At 44.6% G+C, this 14,755-nt stretch overlaps 1 protein-coding gene across 1 annotated transcript in view; it reads right to left on the bottom strand.

Annotated features, from left to right (window-relative positions):
• pde8b (phosphodiesterase 8B) overlaps positions 1 to 14,755 on the bottom strand; it is a 52,755-nt gene that overhangs the window by 3,583 nt on the left and 34,417 nt on the right. The window contains exons 7-21 of the mRNA XM_061262648.1: positions 14,253 to 14,331; positions 13,511 to 13,651; positions 13,155 to 13,243; positions 12,819 to 12,873; positions 10,064 to 10,115; positions 9,717 to 9,794; positions 9,310 to 9,386; positions 8,879 to 9,043; positions 7,374 to 7,419; positions 6,730 to 6,859; positions 5,820 to 6,018; positions 4,987 to 5,204; positions 3,955 to 4,093; positions 2,789 to 2,956; positions 734 to 863 (exon numbers count right to left, since the gene is read on the bottom strand). Coding sequence (XP_061118632.1) covers positions 734 to 863; positions 2,789 to 2,956; positions 3,955 to 4,093; positions 4,987 to 5,204; positions 5,820 to 6,018; positions 6,730 to 6,859; positions 7,374 to 7,419; positions 8,879 to 9,043; positions 9,310 to 9,386; positions 9,717 to 9,794; positions 10,064 to 10,115; positions 12,819 to 12,873; positions 13,155 to 13,243; positions 13,511 to 13,651; positions 14,253 to 14,331 — 1,766 coding nt within the window. The remainder of the gene's footprint in view (positions 1 to 733; positions 864 to 2,788; positions 2,957 to 3,954; positions 4,094 to 4,986; positions 5,205 to 5,819; positions 6,019 to 6,729; positions 6,860 to 7,373; positions 7,420 to 8,878; positions 9,044 to 9,309; positions 9,387 to 9,716; positions 9,795 to 10,063; positions 10,116 to 12,818; positions 12,874 to 13,154; positions 13,244 to 13,510; positions 13,652 to 14,252; positions 14,332 to 14,755) is intronic.

Here is a 14,755-nt window from a genome sequence, read left to right as displayed (position 1 = left end):
CGCTCGCCTGTGTTTTTTAAACTTTCCATGACATCAGCACGCTGCTGACAGTAAACACGTTTGTTCCCGGGACTGAACGTGGTGGGAAAGGGCGCGAGTCTCCCCCAGGCCAGCGCGCACGGCTGTTCCAAACAAATTCACCTCATTTAGAGATACACAGCTCAGCTAGCAGGCATGGGAAAGTAGGATCCCAACCTCCCCTCTACCCTTTGTCCCCCCTCCCTTCCCTCCACAGCTCCACAATGTCTCACTACACTGGCACTGCAGTTAATCGTATGCTTGCTCTGGTTTTGGTTTATAGTGAATGCTCTTAGGGCACTGTGTCTGTCTGATGCACAGAGTCTGACACCTCGGTTTTTATTAAAACAATTCTGAAATAAAAAACTCAATGGGTAGGCACTGATTTTTGGACTCAAGATTTTTGGACACATCCCTAGCTTTCTTGAAAACATAAAGCCCCCCTCTTCAAATGTGATCTAGGTCACTGGGGGGATTGTGTTTCGTTTTCTAAGCATTCTCACGCAAATAGGTCATGCAACCAATTAAGTGTTTGGCAAACAAACAAAAATAATTTATCATATGATGATTTCTAACCAAAATAAAACAAACCAGGCTACCGATGGCACTGTCTTTTAAGTCCTAGCTTTGATGTGAGTTATGTTGTGTTTACACAGAACATGTGTACAGTACATACAAGCCTCTCGGATGTATTTAGAGGAATAGTGCTGATTACCATCCCAGGCGTCAAACATGTCCGTGATGAAGTAGTCAATGAAGGAGATCTGAGACTTGGGAATGCTGCAGGTGTTCCGGTCAAAGACAGGCATGACCACCGGCAGACCCTGCCTCTTCTCTTCATCAGTCTGTAATACACACATAACACACGTGCACACACACACACACACACACACATACACGCACACACATGCACACGTGCACATGCACACAAACACACACGCACGCACGCACGCACGCACACACACACGCACATGCACATGCACACAAACATGCACAAACACACGTACACACGTACACACACACACACACACACGCACACGTGCACACACACACACACACACACACACACACACACATACATGCACACGTGCACATGCACACAAACACACACGCACGCACGCACACACACACACACACGCACGCACATGCACACAAACATGCACAAACACACGTACACACGTACACACACACACACACACATGCACTGCATTAGATGACGGGTATTTGGCCAGGACAGGCTTTCTGGAGGGTGACACAGCTGTGTATGTACAATGCTCAGGGGTGCAGCAGAAGCTCTCGACTGGGGATCTGAGGTCCCTTTTCCCTGCATTACCATACTTCCGCTCCCACACACAGAGGTTCACATAAACACTCACACACACACACACAAACACACACACAAGCACTCACATAGGCATTCACATAGGCATTCACGGAAACTCACATGCACACAAACACAGAAATGAGCATGTATGCTTGCACACACACACACACACACACACACACACACACACATACACACAAACTCACATGCACACAAACACAGAAATGAGCATGTACGCTTGCACACACACACACACACGCACATACACACAAATTCACATGCACACAAACACAGAAATGAGCATGTACGCTTGCACACACACACACACACGCACATACACACAAACTCACATGCACACAAACACAGAAATGAGCATGTACGCTTGCACACACACACGCACACACACACACACAAACATACATAAACGCACATACACACATGTATGCACACGCACACACACACACACACACACACACACAGCTCTACAGTATAAATGCACTTACCATTACATACACACATAAGCATCCACAAGTACACAGATGCACACACCCATACACAAATGCACAGACATACCAATGCACATAATACACACAGAATCAATGATGGACACCCGCTTGTTTGCAGGATTGATGCCTGCAGCACTCAGCCACACCAAATGAGATGAGCTGGTGGGAGACCATCGGAGCAGTCATAAGCCCAAAATATCGTACAGGACTTTCTCCAGTGCTGTAAATGCCCTCTGCACACGCCCATTAGCTCACATGCGATCTCACTGCTGATGAGAGATGCTGAGCACGCAGATTTTAAGGTCAGGAGTGATGAATGTGAACAGCTCCAATAGGCTGGCAGAAATGATGCAACAACACACCCCTTATGACATCATCAAGAGGCCAACATTATTAGTGTCTGTGCTTGCTTTGGAGGGAATTTCTGTTATCAAAATCCGGTTAAGCAAGTCCCCACTACAAATGCAAAGTGCTATGCATCTGCTGAGGTACTGAGAACTTTCTGTGTAGGGAAATGGGCAGACAAAGTGGATCTAACTTTAACATTTAATATCGGTATTAATGTGATTTATATAATAATTTGTATACGGTAGCACTGTATTTGAAGACTGCTACATAGTGCCTTGATAACCACTACATAGCACATTCATAAGTACTACATAAGCATTCATAAGAGGTTATATAAATAACTACAAATAGGCATATGGTGTGTTTTGTCAACATTGATGCAACAAATTACATTACCATGACATACAAAGTGAACTGACATAAGTGTGAAGCCCCATGATAGCATCTGTTTACTCTGTGCCAGATTGCGGTTCATAAGATAGCAGGTTTTCTCTTAGCAGGTGAAATTGTTCAGTCGTACTAATAACAGTACTAATAAGAGTATGTACTAAGTAACAGTGCTAATGAAGGTGTTTCCACTCGGGCCTGTTACCTGGGCGAAGTACTCCTCAGAGATGCGCCCTGCCCACTCGATGCAGAGCTCCATGGGGCGGCAGGGGTTAGCCACGTCTGCGCACTTGATCATCATGCGCTTGATGAGAAGACGGTTCTCTGGGGAGTTCCTGATGCTGGCTTGACCCTCACAGTCACTGCCTTCACTCTGTCAATCACAAAGACACGGGTTATACTCTCACACTCATCACACACTCATCACACAGAGGGGATATCTTATACTCTCACACTAATCACACACTCATCACACACAGGGGATATCTTATACTCTCACACTCATCACACACAGGGGATATCTTATACTCTCACACTCATCACACACTCATCACACACAGGGGATATCTTATACTCTCACACTAATCACACACTCATCACACAGAGGGGTTATCTTATACTCTCACACTCATCACACACAGGGGATATCTTATACTCTCACACTCATCACACACTCATCACACACAGGGGATATCTTATACTCTCACACTCATCACACACAGGGGATATCTTATACTCTCACACTAATCACACACTCATCACACACAGGGGATATCTTATACTCTCACACTCATCACACACAGGAGATATCTTATACTCTCACACTCATCACACACAGGGGATATCTTATACTCTCACACTCATCACACACAGGGGATATCTTATACTCTCACACTCATCACACACAGGGGATATCTTATACTCTCACACTCATCACACACAGGGGATATCTTATACTCTCACACTCATCACACACAGGGGATATCTTATACTCTCACACTCATCACACACAGGGGATATCTTATACTCTCACACTCATCACACACAGGGGATATTTTATACTCTCACACTCATCACACACAGGGGATATCTTATACTCTCACACTCATCACACACAGGGGATATCTTATACTCCCACACTAATCACACACAGGGGATATCTTATACTCTCACACTCATCACACACAGGGGATATCTTATACTCTCACACTAATCACACACAGGGAATTTCTTATATTCTCACAATAATCAGACACAGGGCCTGAGTGGGCGAAATGAAACATACGCTACTCTCCTCTGCAGTCTCTCTCCTGCAGACAGAGGGGTTCAGTAAAGGACACGCAGGGATTGATGGGGGAGGCGGGAGCTTACGTTGGAGCTGGACTCCTCCATGGCTGTCATTGGCTTGTTGACGCTGTTGACAAACTTGTTGACGTGCTCAAAGTGGCGAGTCATCTCCGTGGCCAACACCATGTCAATGATGGACTGCCTCAGGGTGCGGAACTGAGTCCTGAAGACGGGCAGAGGAGCAGGAGGGGCCAGGTCAGACACACTCACACCAGACATCACAGCCCTGCCAGGCTAGGTCAGACACACTCACACCAGACATCACTGCCCTGTCTGGCCAGGTCAGACACACTCACACCAGACATCACAGCCCTGCCTGGCCCAGGGTCAGTACACGCCATATCACTGTCCATCACACACAGCTCACCGTCCAAACATCAGAACCAGAAAGCAGCATTTCAAATAAGGTATTTTACACAGAACAATTAAACAGACATCCCTAATCCCTTTGATTTGAGAAAAAAGACAAATTAACTGATTAATAATGAATGAATAACTAATTAATAATTTGATTATATGCATACATTTGTCATTATTATATGATTACCTCCAACCACAATAAAACAAATAGTAATTTGGTTATGGAACAATGCAGATATACACAATCAGTTATACAACTGTAACTTAAAAAGTGTAATTTTGCATTTCTATTGGTACTTTGCTGAAAATTGTTGTAGTGGTTAAGGTACATGACTGGGACCAGCAAGGTCGGTGGTTTGATCCCTGGCGTAGCCACAATCAATTCCACAAGGCCCTTAACCTTACATTGCTAATCAACTGTAAGTGGCTTTGGATAACTGTAATGAAGCCATCCACACAGTCAATGTACAGCAGGTATGTACCATACCTCTCCTCTAGTACCCCAACCAGATCCAGGTATTTGATGTGTTCCACCTCAAGCACACCTGATACAATGGATTCATCCCGTGACTCGTTCTATGTGGTGTGCTTGATACGGAACGTAAAAGACCAGTATCCCGCTGGGACTACACCCGAGGGCAGGTCAGGGGACCACTGCAGTAGGGTGCAGGTTTATGGCAGGGTGAGGGCAGTGACCTCTCCAAGTTCTTGAAGATGTTGCACTTGCTGTCGCGCACGGTGAGCTGAAAGGCCAGGGCTGTGTGGTGGCTCTCCAGCACGGCCGTGTCGTTGTACAGGATGGCCAGCTCGCTGCCCGCGTTGCACAGGAAGGAGTTGGTGCGGCCCGGGTGGTCCACGTCGTGCACCGTGGCCGCTATCAGCGCCGCTGCCTCGTCCAGCTGGTCCAGACTGCCCTGCGCCACGAGGGACAGACGGACACAGCGCTTACTGGTCACCTCACAGGAGCTGTTACCCACAATGCACAGCTGAAGGCTTCAGTAAGGGAACAGTGTAAGGGATAATGCACAGCGAATGAGTCAACTGCTTTAAAAGAAGCCCTGACAGGGTGATGTGAATTCACATTCTGAATCGCTCACACGCTTGTTGACAAACTCGCTGAACATTATCCCACTCATCTGTCTCAAAATCCTGTCCAAATTGAATTAACGATGGATATTTGTACATTACTAGCTTTGGCTGGAACATTTTTTTTTCAACAAATGACCAAAGCAGGCTTTGGTAACCACATCATTTCCTGTTCCTGCACACTGTTGAAAAGGAACAGGAGTTTCGTCCTCCTTGTTAACTGGTATTACGAACATCTCAGCCGTCACATAAAGCACTGCAAACAGCTGTCTCCAAATGAATAGGAACAGACCATGTATAACGTATCACCAGAAAATACTTGTAGGCAATCTAATTTCCAGATGTTCGGTCTAAAGTAGCTATCAGAGATACTGACATAGCATCAGTATCGGTACCAGTACAGTCCACAGAAGTGGGTTTTTACGAGGATTTCGGGTGTATACCTTGACCCTCTCCTTGCGGAGGAAGTAGGCGGTAGCATGAAGAACATCAGCGGCGTGTGTGGAGTTGTGGTAGGAGTTGGAGGAGTGGTAATTGGCCTCAATGACCTGAAGCCAGGACCGCAACATGGCCTCTGTGCAGTTCAGGAACTCGCACATGCCGAAACGGGTGAAGATTTTCAAACCGAGGTAGGTTAAGGGCCTGGGAACACACAATGTAAGACTTACAGTGACACTGTAAACCATCAAGGCACATTTCAACAGGACCTGAGTGTTACAGTGGATTGATTCAGTTGCCTTTCCTTCAGGCAGCTTCAAACCTCAGTAATAATACTTTTCCATTGTCTCTCTGATCCACATCTCTCCATCACCCTGAATCACTCAACAAAATTGATCTCAATCTCTCTCTCACTTCCTCTCTCTCTCCTATCTCAAATAAGCAAGTATTTGCTACTAATATGTTAATGGCGCCAGATGACATGTACAGAAAACCAAAGCAAATACACAATAGCAACAAAAAGCAAATCTAGCGTGATCAATTTTTTAAAGTTTAAAATATAAATGAAAATGTCTCATACTCTTCCACTCTGCCCTACATCTCCCATTCTCCACTCTCTCTACATCTCCCTGCCTTTTTCTTTCTCTTTCCCCACATCTCACACTGTCTATGACTCCCTGCCTCACTTCTGCCCTCTCACTCCTCTCCTTCTCTCTCTTCTGCCTTCTTACTCCTCTCCTTCTCTCTTCTTTCTCTCTTCTGACCTCTTACTCCTCTCACTCCTCTCCTTCTCTCACTCTTCTGCCTTCTCACTCCTCTCCTTCTCTCACTCTTCTGCCCTCTTACTCCTCTCCTTCTCTCTCTTCTTTCTCATTCTTCCACCCTCACCTCTCCTCCCCTCCCTCCGGGCCTCACCTCTTGTGGGTAGCGGCCTCCAGCTCCAGGATGTTAAACTCCCAGTGGTCCTCCCCGTCCAGCATTTCGGCGATGGAGGGCGGGATGTCGTTAAGCGTGACGGGCATGGCCAGCTGACACTGGGAGATATCTGTGGACAGGCACACAGCGGACAGGGGACGGGCACAATGGAACACGTAAAAAATAGACTTTTCTGAGAAAAAGAGGCACACCTCCCTAATGGAACAGAACACTAAGGAGTTTAAGTGGTTTGCCTTCTGAGAATCATGACATGAATGAATGTTATGAGATTATGCAATTATTAATACTGCCTTCCCAGTCTGTAATTGATGAAATCACATAAGGAGCTTAAATCACATTACTGCAGAAGAGGAATGTATCTATTCCTTGCAAATGTGGAAAAGGGACCCTGCAGAATGACCACACATGCATGTGTCATATTTTCAGTAGGAACTCTGTTCACAGCTGATGAGACATTAGGCCAGCACAGTGCTAAGTATAATACAGTTACATGGAGATCGAAAATGGAACTACTGCAATAGTACACAGTGCGTGCAAATCTTTACACTGGCATTTCGTCGTCACAAAGGAAACCCACATTCTGCCTTTTAGAGAAACTAAGATGTGCTTGCATCGATTCTTACTTTTTGAGAAGACGTATTCGTTCCCAGAGAGGCGCCGTAAACCATCCTGTAAAAAAAGGTATGTTTATAAAGGATTTTCACCTATATGCTGAAAAGCATGACATCTGAAAGATGACTAGTTTTACATTTATCTCAGGCCACACCCCTTTTTATAACTACTAGATGTACACTACTGTAGGGTATAAACCAGATGATCAACCAATATGGGTGCTTTATTCATTTTCTTATGCTAATCCAGCCCAAGGTGTGATTGTCACATTACACTGGAACAATGCCCACTCAAAGTTATTGGACAGTTCACGGGTATGTCTAACTGCAGACTCCACTTCCAATGTAAGTAATAGGTGTTAAATGTCAGATTAATCTGAATCTGTATCAAGGTAAGACTCAATGATGGATTGCTGCTTTGTTTTCCATGAAAATTTTAAATTCTTACTGAACACTCTCACCCTCGATGTAGTGCTGAAAAAATGTACATTTTACAGTTTTCTCAATGTGAACGTTCAAATAAAAAAAACTTTTTGAACAGGATATCGCCGTCTATTTTGTACACGGAAGCATGTATTCAAGTATACTGGGCATCAAATGGAGATCTTGAGCAGGAAAATGAAGAGATTAAATCATCTCATCAAAGGTGTCCTCTCTGACTAATGAGGGCATGCAGAGCTTACACAGCAGTCACTCTTAGTCACGACCAGCGATTCAAGCTGATGGTCAGAAACGCTCGTACATCACAATCCGCACTTGTTATGCATTTATTTTGATGCATAGCGTGTTTTTCCACATTCCACAGTACGGCACCTCTCCATCTTGCAATACTGCGAAACACCCTCAGCTAGGTGTTAGCAAAATGGCAGCCATATCAAAAGCCTTTTAAAGGCTCACGTGCATAGTTTTTGAGCTTTTCATATCATCTTGGAGCTTTTGATTTGTGCTCCATAATGATTCCAGTAAAATCCATTTTGGTCTAAGTATGCATATTTTAAGAGTCATTTTCCCAAGCTGTTTCAAAATTTTTTTCCCATGTGACATATGTTTTTGCATAATTATAATTAGATGACATCGCTAAATATAAACCTCTGAGCCCACGTATTCTTCCTCTTTGAGGCCGAACCAAAAGCCTTTCGATACCATCTGAGAACCCTGTTTACCTTCTAAATGAGTTAGTTAGTTGTCAGTTAGTTATTTACCGGTTATTTTGCTCCACACCACAAGCTACACTTCCACCACTGTCCATGTCCACTGTCCAACACAGAGAGCTGACCACAGGAGTTTATGGACTACGTCACTGCTCTTTGCAAACGTTTTATGGGTCTTTTAGATACTAACACCAGGAAGAGAGTGCTGATGTGTGTGGGCCTTCAAACTTTTAATTTCAATAACAAAACATATAAAGAAAGCCTAATATAGAAATAAACATATGGAGTCTATACTATAACAATATGTTAGAGTTACAAACTCCACATTTTAGAGGCCTTCTCTGAGGTGGAGCCTGAGGCACTCACGCTCATCAGCCCCCCCACAAGGTCGTTGGTGTGGGGGTCATCCTCTTTGGAGGCCAGCTGGGGTGAGTACAGCTCGGTGGTTCTCAGGATCTCCAGAACGCGGTCCAGCGCCTCGGCCACCGTCACCGGACTGCTCTCCTGGGCCGCGTTGATGATGTTTATGACCTGCGGGGCGCGCATCACAAAAGCAGATTTTCCCCTCTCCCGTGCACGGCACACAAACACCCAGGGGGCAGCATCTGCCCTGCAACAGACGGCCTCTTTCCCCCCTGCGTGTGCCACGGAGCCACAAGCCCTGCGCTCGTGCCTGGGAAGCAGAGCTAAATAACGGGAAGGAAGGCAATTACGACGGGAGCGGCAGAGATGGCCGGTGATTATAGGGACGGTGGGGTACAGAAATGAGTCTGCTTCTCAGAGCGACAGGGCCTTACCTTTGTGATTGGTGCTTCTATTGTCATTGAATGGATCCTGGCCACTGAAGAGTACCTGCGGTTCTGTAAACTTGGAGCTGGAAAATAGGAAAATAGCCCTTTGCATGAATAAAAAGAAAAAAAACAATGAAGAACACAAAGATTAATGGAAAATTGTGGAGAGAGAGAGGAGAGAGAGAGAGAAAGAGAGAGCATATCCTTAAAATAGCTCTGGCTGCGTCAGAGGGGGGCTGATGATGTCATCAGCGTTCAGCGCGTCTCGGAAGCCTGCGCTGCTGAATTACAGCCCTGACGTGTCTGACTCACTCCCCCCCGCCCGTGACGCTGCGTCCCCCCTTCCCAACAGGAGCGATTACTGCCAGCAGTCCTCCTCCCCGGGCCCTGAGAGGAGCCAGAGAGGGCCGTACCATCGCTGCTCCGGGAGCTGATGGATCTGATGTCAACCGACTCTTTCCTCCGGTCCTTGTGACGCAGGGATTGGCATTCTGCGAAAAAAGAAATGCAGCATCCAGCCAATGATGAAAGCATATAGAAAAATGATTCCGCTCTGTAAAGCTGATTTGAGAATCTTTAGAACATTGCACTGTTACGTGAAAACAATAACCTATATACCATACAAGCCACTAAATCCTGGAATTCATATTTTAATGTTTACATAACACATGACAAATGTTATTACGGCCATGCACAAATGTTATTACTGACATAATCACATCTCAGTATTCAGACACATTCAGTGGAATCTCTCTGGTACCTGATTGGGAATTTTCTCCACTGTATCTTTCATCCCGGCCGATCTTGTGCACCTGGAAAGACATGAAGCTGGTTGGCATCTGCTGTTCACGACACACTGTCATCATCACACTCTCAGGCGTTTACCGTCGCCTCGTACCCCTGCGGTCAACTCAGAGTATGGTCGTTTGGGAAAACGCACAGTCCCTTCCCGTGAAAACAGAAAAACAATGTTCTACACACATATTCTTCAAAGGAGTATGAAATTTACACATGCTACTCTAAATCGTTTGTGTATTGAAATCTGCACGGTCTGGGGATACATTAAATGCAGCAACAGAGAGTGGGCTCAAATACACTCCGGAAGAGTTGATTTAACTCTGAACATTTCACCATGAATGCGCTGTGCTTTCGACAGAACGCATTATAAAAAGAACATCCAGCAGAACCTCTGCCCTGCCCGCCCTGCGCACTGGGTTCTTCAGCAGCAGATTTCAGCCATACAAGCAGCACCGCTCGTCACCTTACAACACAGCCTGCAGGGAACGTGATACCCCACAGCTCGCATTACCAGAGCGGCTGGAGGAAGGAGACACCTGATCTTTTGAGGAGATTGCGCAGATGTAATCTCTAATCTCATTAATGGTGGCTCACACCAGCGTGGGATTATCTCCTGTCCACACCCCCCCATAGGGGTCTCTCTCAGCTGGGCACTCCTGGTAATGAGAGGCACTTTCCCGACAGATCGACAGTCCGCTCTACCAGGCCCTATCAGGCCCATCAGGAGCATTAAGCTGGCTCCTGCCCCAGAGCTAAGGCACAGTAATCACTCATTTAGAGCAATCAGCACAGGGTCAAACGCAGGAGTCTTCTGTGCCACAGATTGTGTTTACCTTGAAATGTTTGTGTGTTCCTTTGGTAATAAAAATCTAACTTAGCTGGCTTAAAGGCTCGGGACATTCAAATGCTCGGTTTGCAGAGGATCATCTTCAATTAACAGAAAATCAGGCTTTATTCTACACAAGAAGGGTAGGAGACTGTTCTGTATTATTTATGGTGGATAGTGGAGTATGAGAATGGCAGAGCACAGTATGATCCCTCTGTGAGAAAGTGGGTCGTCTTGTGACGTCTGCCTGTGAAGATTTCTGTTTTCAACCCATCCTCTGTGGTGCTATACCTAGTGCACCCAGAAATATCCCTGCACAAATGACAAATACTTATATCCTGCTGAAATGTCTGAGGTGAGGTTAGAATTGACTATAGCTACAATATATCCTGTATATAATTTAACATGTATATGCACTCGGTGAGCACTTTATTAGGTATGTATTGCTTATTTTTTATAGACTTATTTCTTTGACTTATTGGTCTTCTGCTGCTGCAGCCTATTCAAATCTGACTCGTTGTGTGTTCAGAGGAGCTCTCCTGCATACCACTGTTGTAATGCATGCTACTCTTTTATTAGAGAAAGCTTCAAAGCTCTCAATTAATCACAGGCACACATCACATTTTACTAGGTCAATGTTCTGTTGCTTCAAGTAGTGGAGTAAGGCTGCTTAAGTGACCAGACCTGTCGTCAATGTCCTGTACGGTCACTGTCATACATACTATAACATTTTCACTCATATCTCCCCATTTTGTGGAAAGGGAATGAACAGGACAAGTACAGGACATCATTCTGAATCACATAAAGGCACAATAGCATGGATCAAGATGCCAGCCTGTCACTGTTCCTCGAAGGCAAATAATGTTCTTCAAAGAGGTGGGTGCACATAATACAAAGAATCAGTGAAGAGAACGCCATCTGTCTAACTGCAAAAATGAACAGGGCTGATTCAATTCACCTTCAGCACACTAGATGAAAGCAGCAGAGTTCTATTACTGGCCACTACTCAGCTTTACACTTGTAAAAATAGCCTGGGTCCCTGGCAGGCTGCCTTACGCAGCCTTAACTGGGCTTCTGCTTCTTTATCAGCAGGCTAGCTCTGAGCCTGACTCAATCCACGTGCTCTGCTGCATAACAGACCAGAATGATCAGTGAACCAGTGTAACAAGAAGTGGAGCTGCTGATTTTTGAAATGTCAAAATGCAAAATTAAAAGCACTATTGGTATCATTTAATTTATTTTATAGCATTGGATATACACAAGTGAACATATACAGTACACTATGCAAATTTGAATACTGTTGCCTGCAAAAGTTTAAAAGTTTATGTGAATTGATTTATATACAGTCTGGGCTGTAACTACTTGGAGATTCAATTATTAACTGATTTAATCTTTGACATCACTTTTTAAAAGTTGTTGGCATTAAAATATATTCGAATCCATGACAGCATTATACATTTTGAGACATTTTGAATGTATGTGGGCATTGACACTATGACACTGGCTGCTTGACTTGACTGATAATTAATTATACCAGGACTGTATTCAAGCAATGTTACGACATAAGGAGACTGAATATGCAATCTACTTAAAAATGTTTGCAACCCTGTGAAACTATGTCTGAAGGCAATCTGGAGGGTTTATCAAGATGTCAAAACTGTTTGTACCAACATGGCAACCAATTTATGAACACCGCCCAGGAATGTCTGCTCTGCGTGTGACTTGTAAATCAAGTATGCAAATATGAACTTATGTGGTTTTTGCACTGTGTGTCAAATATATTCAAGGTTAATCATTCAAAGAGAGACAGCATCAGGCAGAGCTTTTCACAGCCATCACAATCAGCAGCTGGCAGGAGTTTGGCACAATAATAAGCCGCACATCGCCTCACCTGTTTATTGTTGTCACTGTGTGGTCTCTTGATTGACACAAAATGTCGGATTTTCCTAAAACGAGCAGAACAGGAGTAAACACATGGTGACCTCTGCCTCAATCTACAAACAACAGAGTTCAAAGGCATCTGAATTATTTCAGTCTCTTTGGGAAGAAATACTAAAGAGTGAAGGTACTGGATTAGCTGAAGTGCTGACATATCAAACAATCTGGGTCTGATAAAGAGGGTTACCTCTTGTGGATTTTCACTGGCATGTGACTGTTACTCGGCATTTATCCCACAGCGATCATAAAGAATGGCCTTTACAGGACTGTGGACGGCGTGAGGCCTTACCCTCCTTGGCCGATGACGGGGGTGATTTTAACATGCTGCTGTATGCTGTCTCCACACTTCCGCCTCGCATAGTAAATGCCCTGCCACTCCTGGAGAGGAAACGGCACTGTCACACGCGCACGGACAGGATGCTACCCAAACAATCACAATCGCATCTGCACTGACACTGTAACGAATCCGAGATCCCTGCAAAAAATGATGTGCACTTGCATTACTTATTAATCAGCAGAACTAGTATTGAGCTGGTCTTACCTATACATTGCTTGCGTCAAAGCTGTTTAGACCATCAAGCCAAACTAAATACCCAGAGAATCAGGGTGGAGACACATCTCCTTCACCCGTGTTGTCCCGCTCACCTTGCCTTTCCTTATGCAGGTGTTGATTGTGTCCAGGAGGTCGGCTCTGTTTTTGTCACTCTTCGGCAATTCCATCAGCTCTTTGCCAATGAGCTCTCCTTTGTGGTACCCCATCATCTTCTCAAAGGCAGGGTTCACATACTGTCGCACAAGGACACATGAGCCGAGACCAAGACATGCATCACCTGATCTTCGAAACAGCAGCAATATATTGTTTGATTTGATAAATACCTATGGTTCATCTGTTAGGTTGCCTAACACTTGAGAAAATGTATGTTTAGCACATTAGTACCTATATAGTTTTATTAGGCTAGCTGCTGATTGATTGTTTCACATTCTTAAATCACTTGAGTAATCTGCTAATTGTGAAATCCTTCATTTAAATGCAGTACTGTAGATATTGTGCTTGGTTAGATATATAAATTACTTACAAAAATTACTTTATCATAGATGTATCTTGATTACACAGACAGGTTGGTTATATTCACTGCAAATGGACTGACTACAATTGTTACAGGAATTGTTATGCAGTTTTTCCATAGAAACAGAAAACACAGATTGGCCCCACCTCAAATGATTGATTTAGGACCTTGATTTAATCAGTTCTAAGCAGAATTACTGCTTGCCATGATGTCCTTCATTTAATTATGGTTGAAATGGGCGAGGAGCTGATCTGACCGCTAGAGTCCATAACCGATCTATCACTGAGGCCCTGGGCCCTCATAACTGTCTTTGTGTTTACCTGGATGACATGGTCTTCACTGGTGATCTCCACTGCCTCCTGGCAGTGCTCCAGTGCTGTGAACACGGAGTTACAGGCCCTGAACGACATCAGAACACAATGGACACAGCCTTCAACAAATTGATGGGGACTGAAGGACTGACTGCACAAAAGGACCCCGTCTTTGTCACTGTACGTCTTGCTATTATATGCTATTACAATGTACAGAATATTTGCAATATCCGCAATAAAAATGAAGTTTACTTACAACAAATGAAGGCTGTAGATGCTTTAAAATGTGTTTGTCTGAGAATGAGAGCTGCTGTTCCACTATAGCTGCAGCCCAACTCAATGTAGAAAGCACCTCAGCACAATTAGCAGCCTTCCCCATGCTCTTCCCAATATTCATGTCCCGGAGAGGTTGGGGTTGGGGTTTCTGATATGGTTGGAGTTGCTGATATGGTTGGGGTTTCTGATATGGTTGGAGTTGCTGATATGGTTGGAGTTGCTGATATGGTTGGGGT

This window comes from Conger conger, chromosome 12 (genome assembly GCF_963514075.1).
Source record: "Conger conger chromosome 12, fConCon1.1, whole genome shotgun sequence".
In the NCBI taxonomy this organism is placed as follows: domain Eukaryota; kingdom Metazoa; phylum Chordata; class Actinopteri; order Anguilliformes; family Congridae; genus Conger; species Conger conger.
Note: the sequence above shows the minus strand (reverse complement) of the source record. Positions and strands in the feature narration are given on the sequence as shown.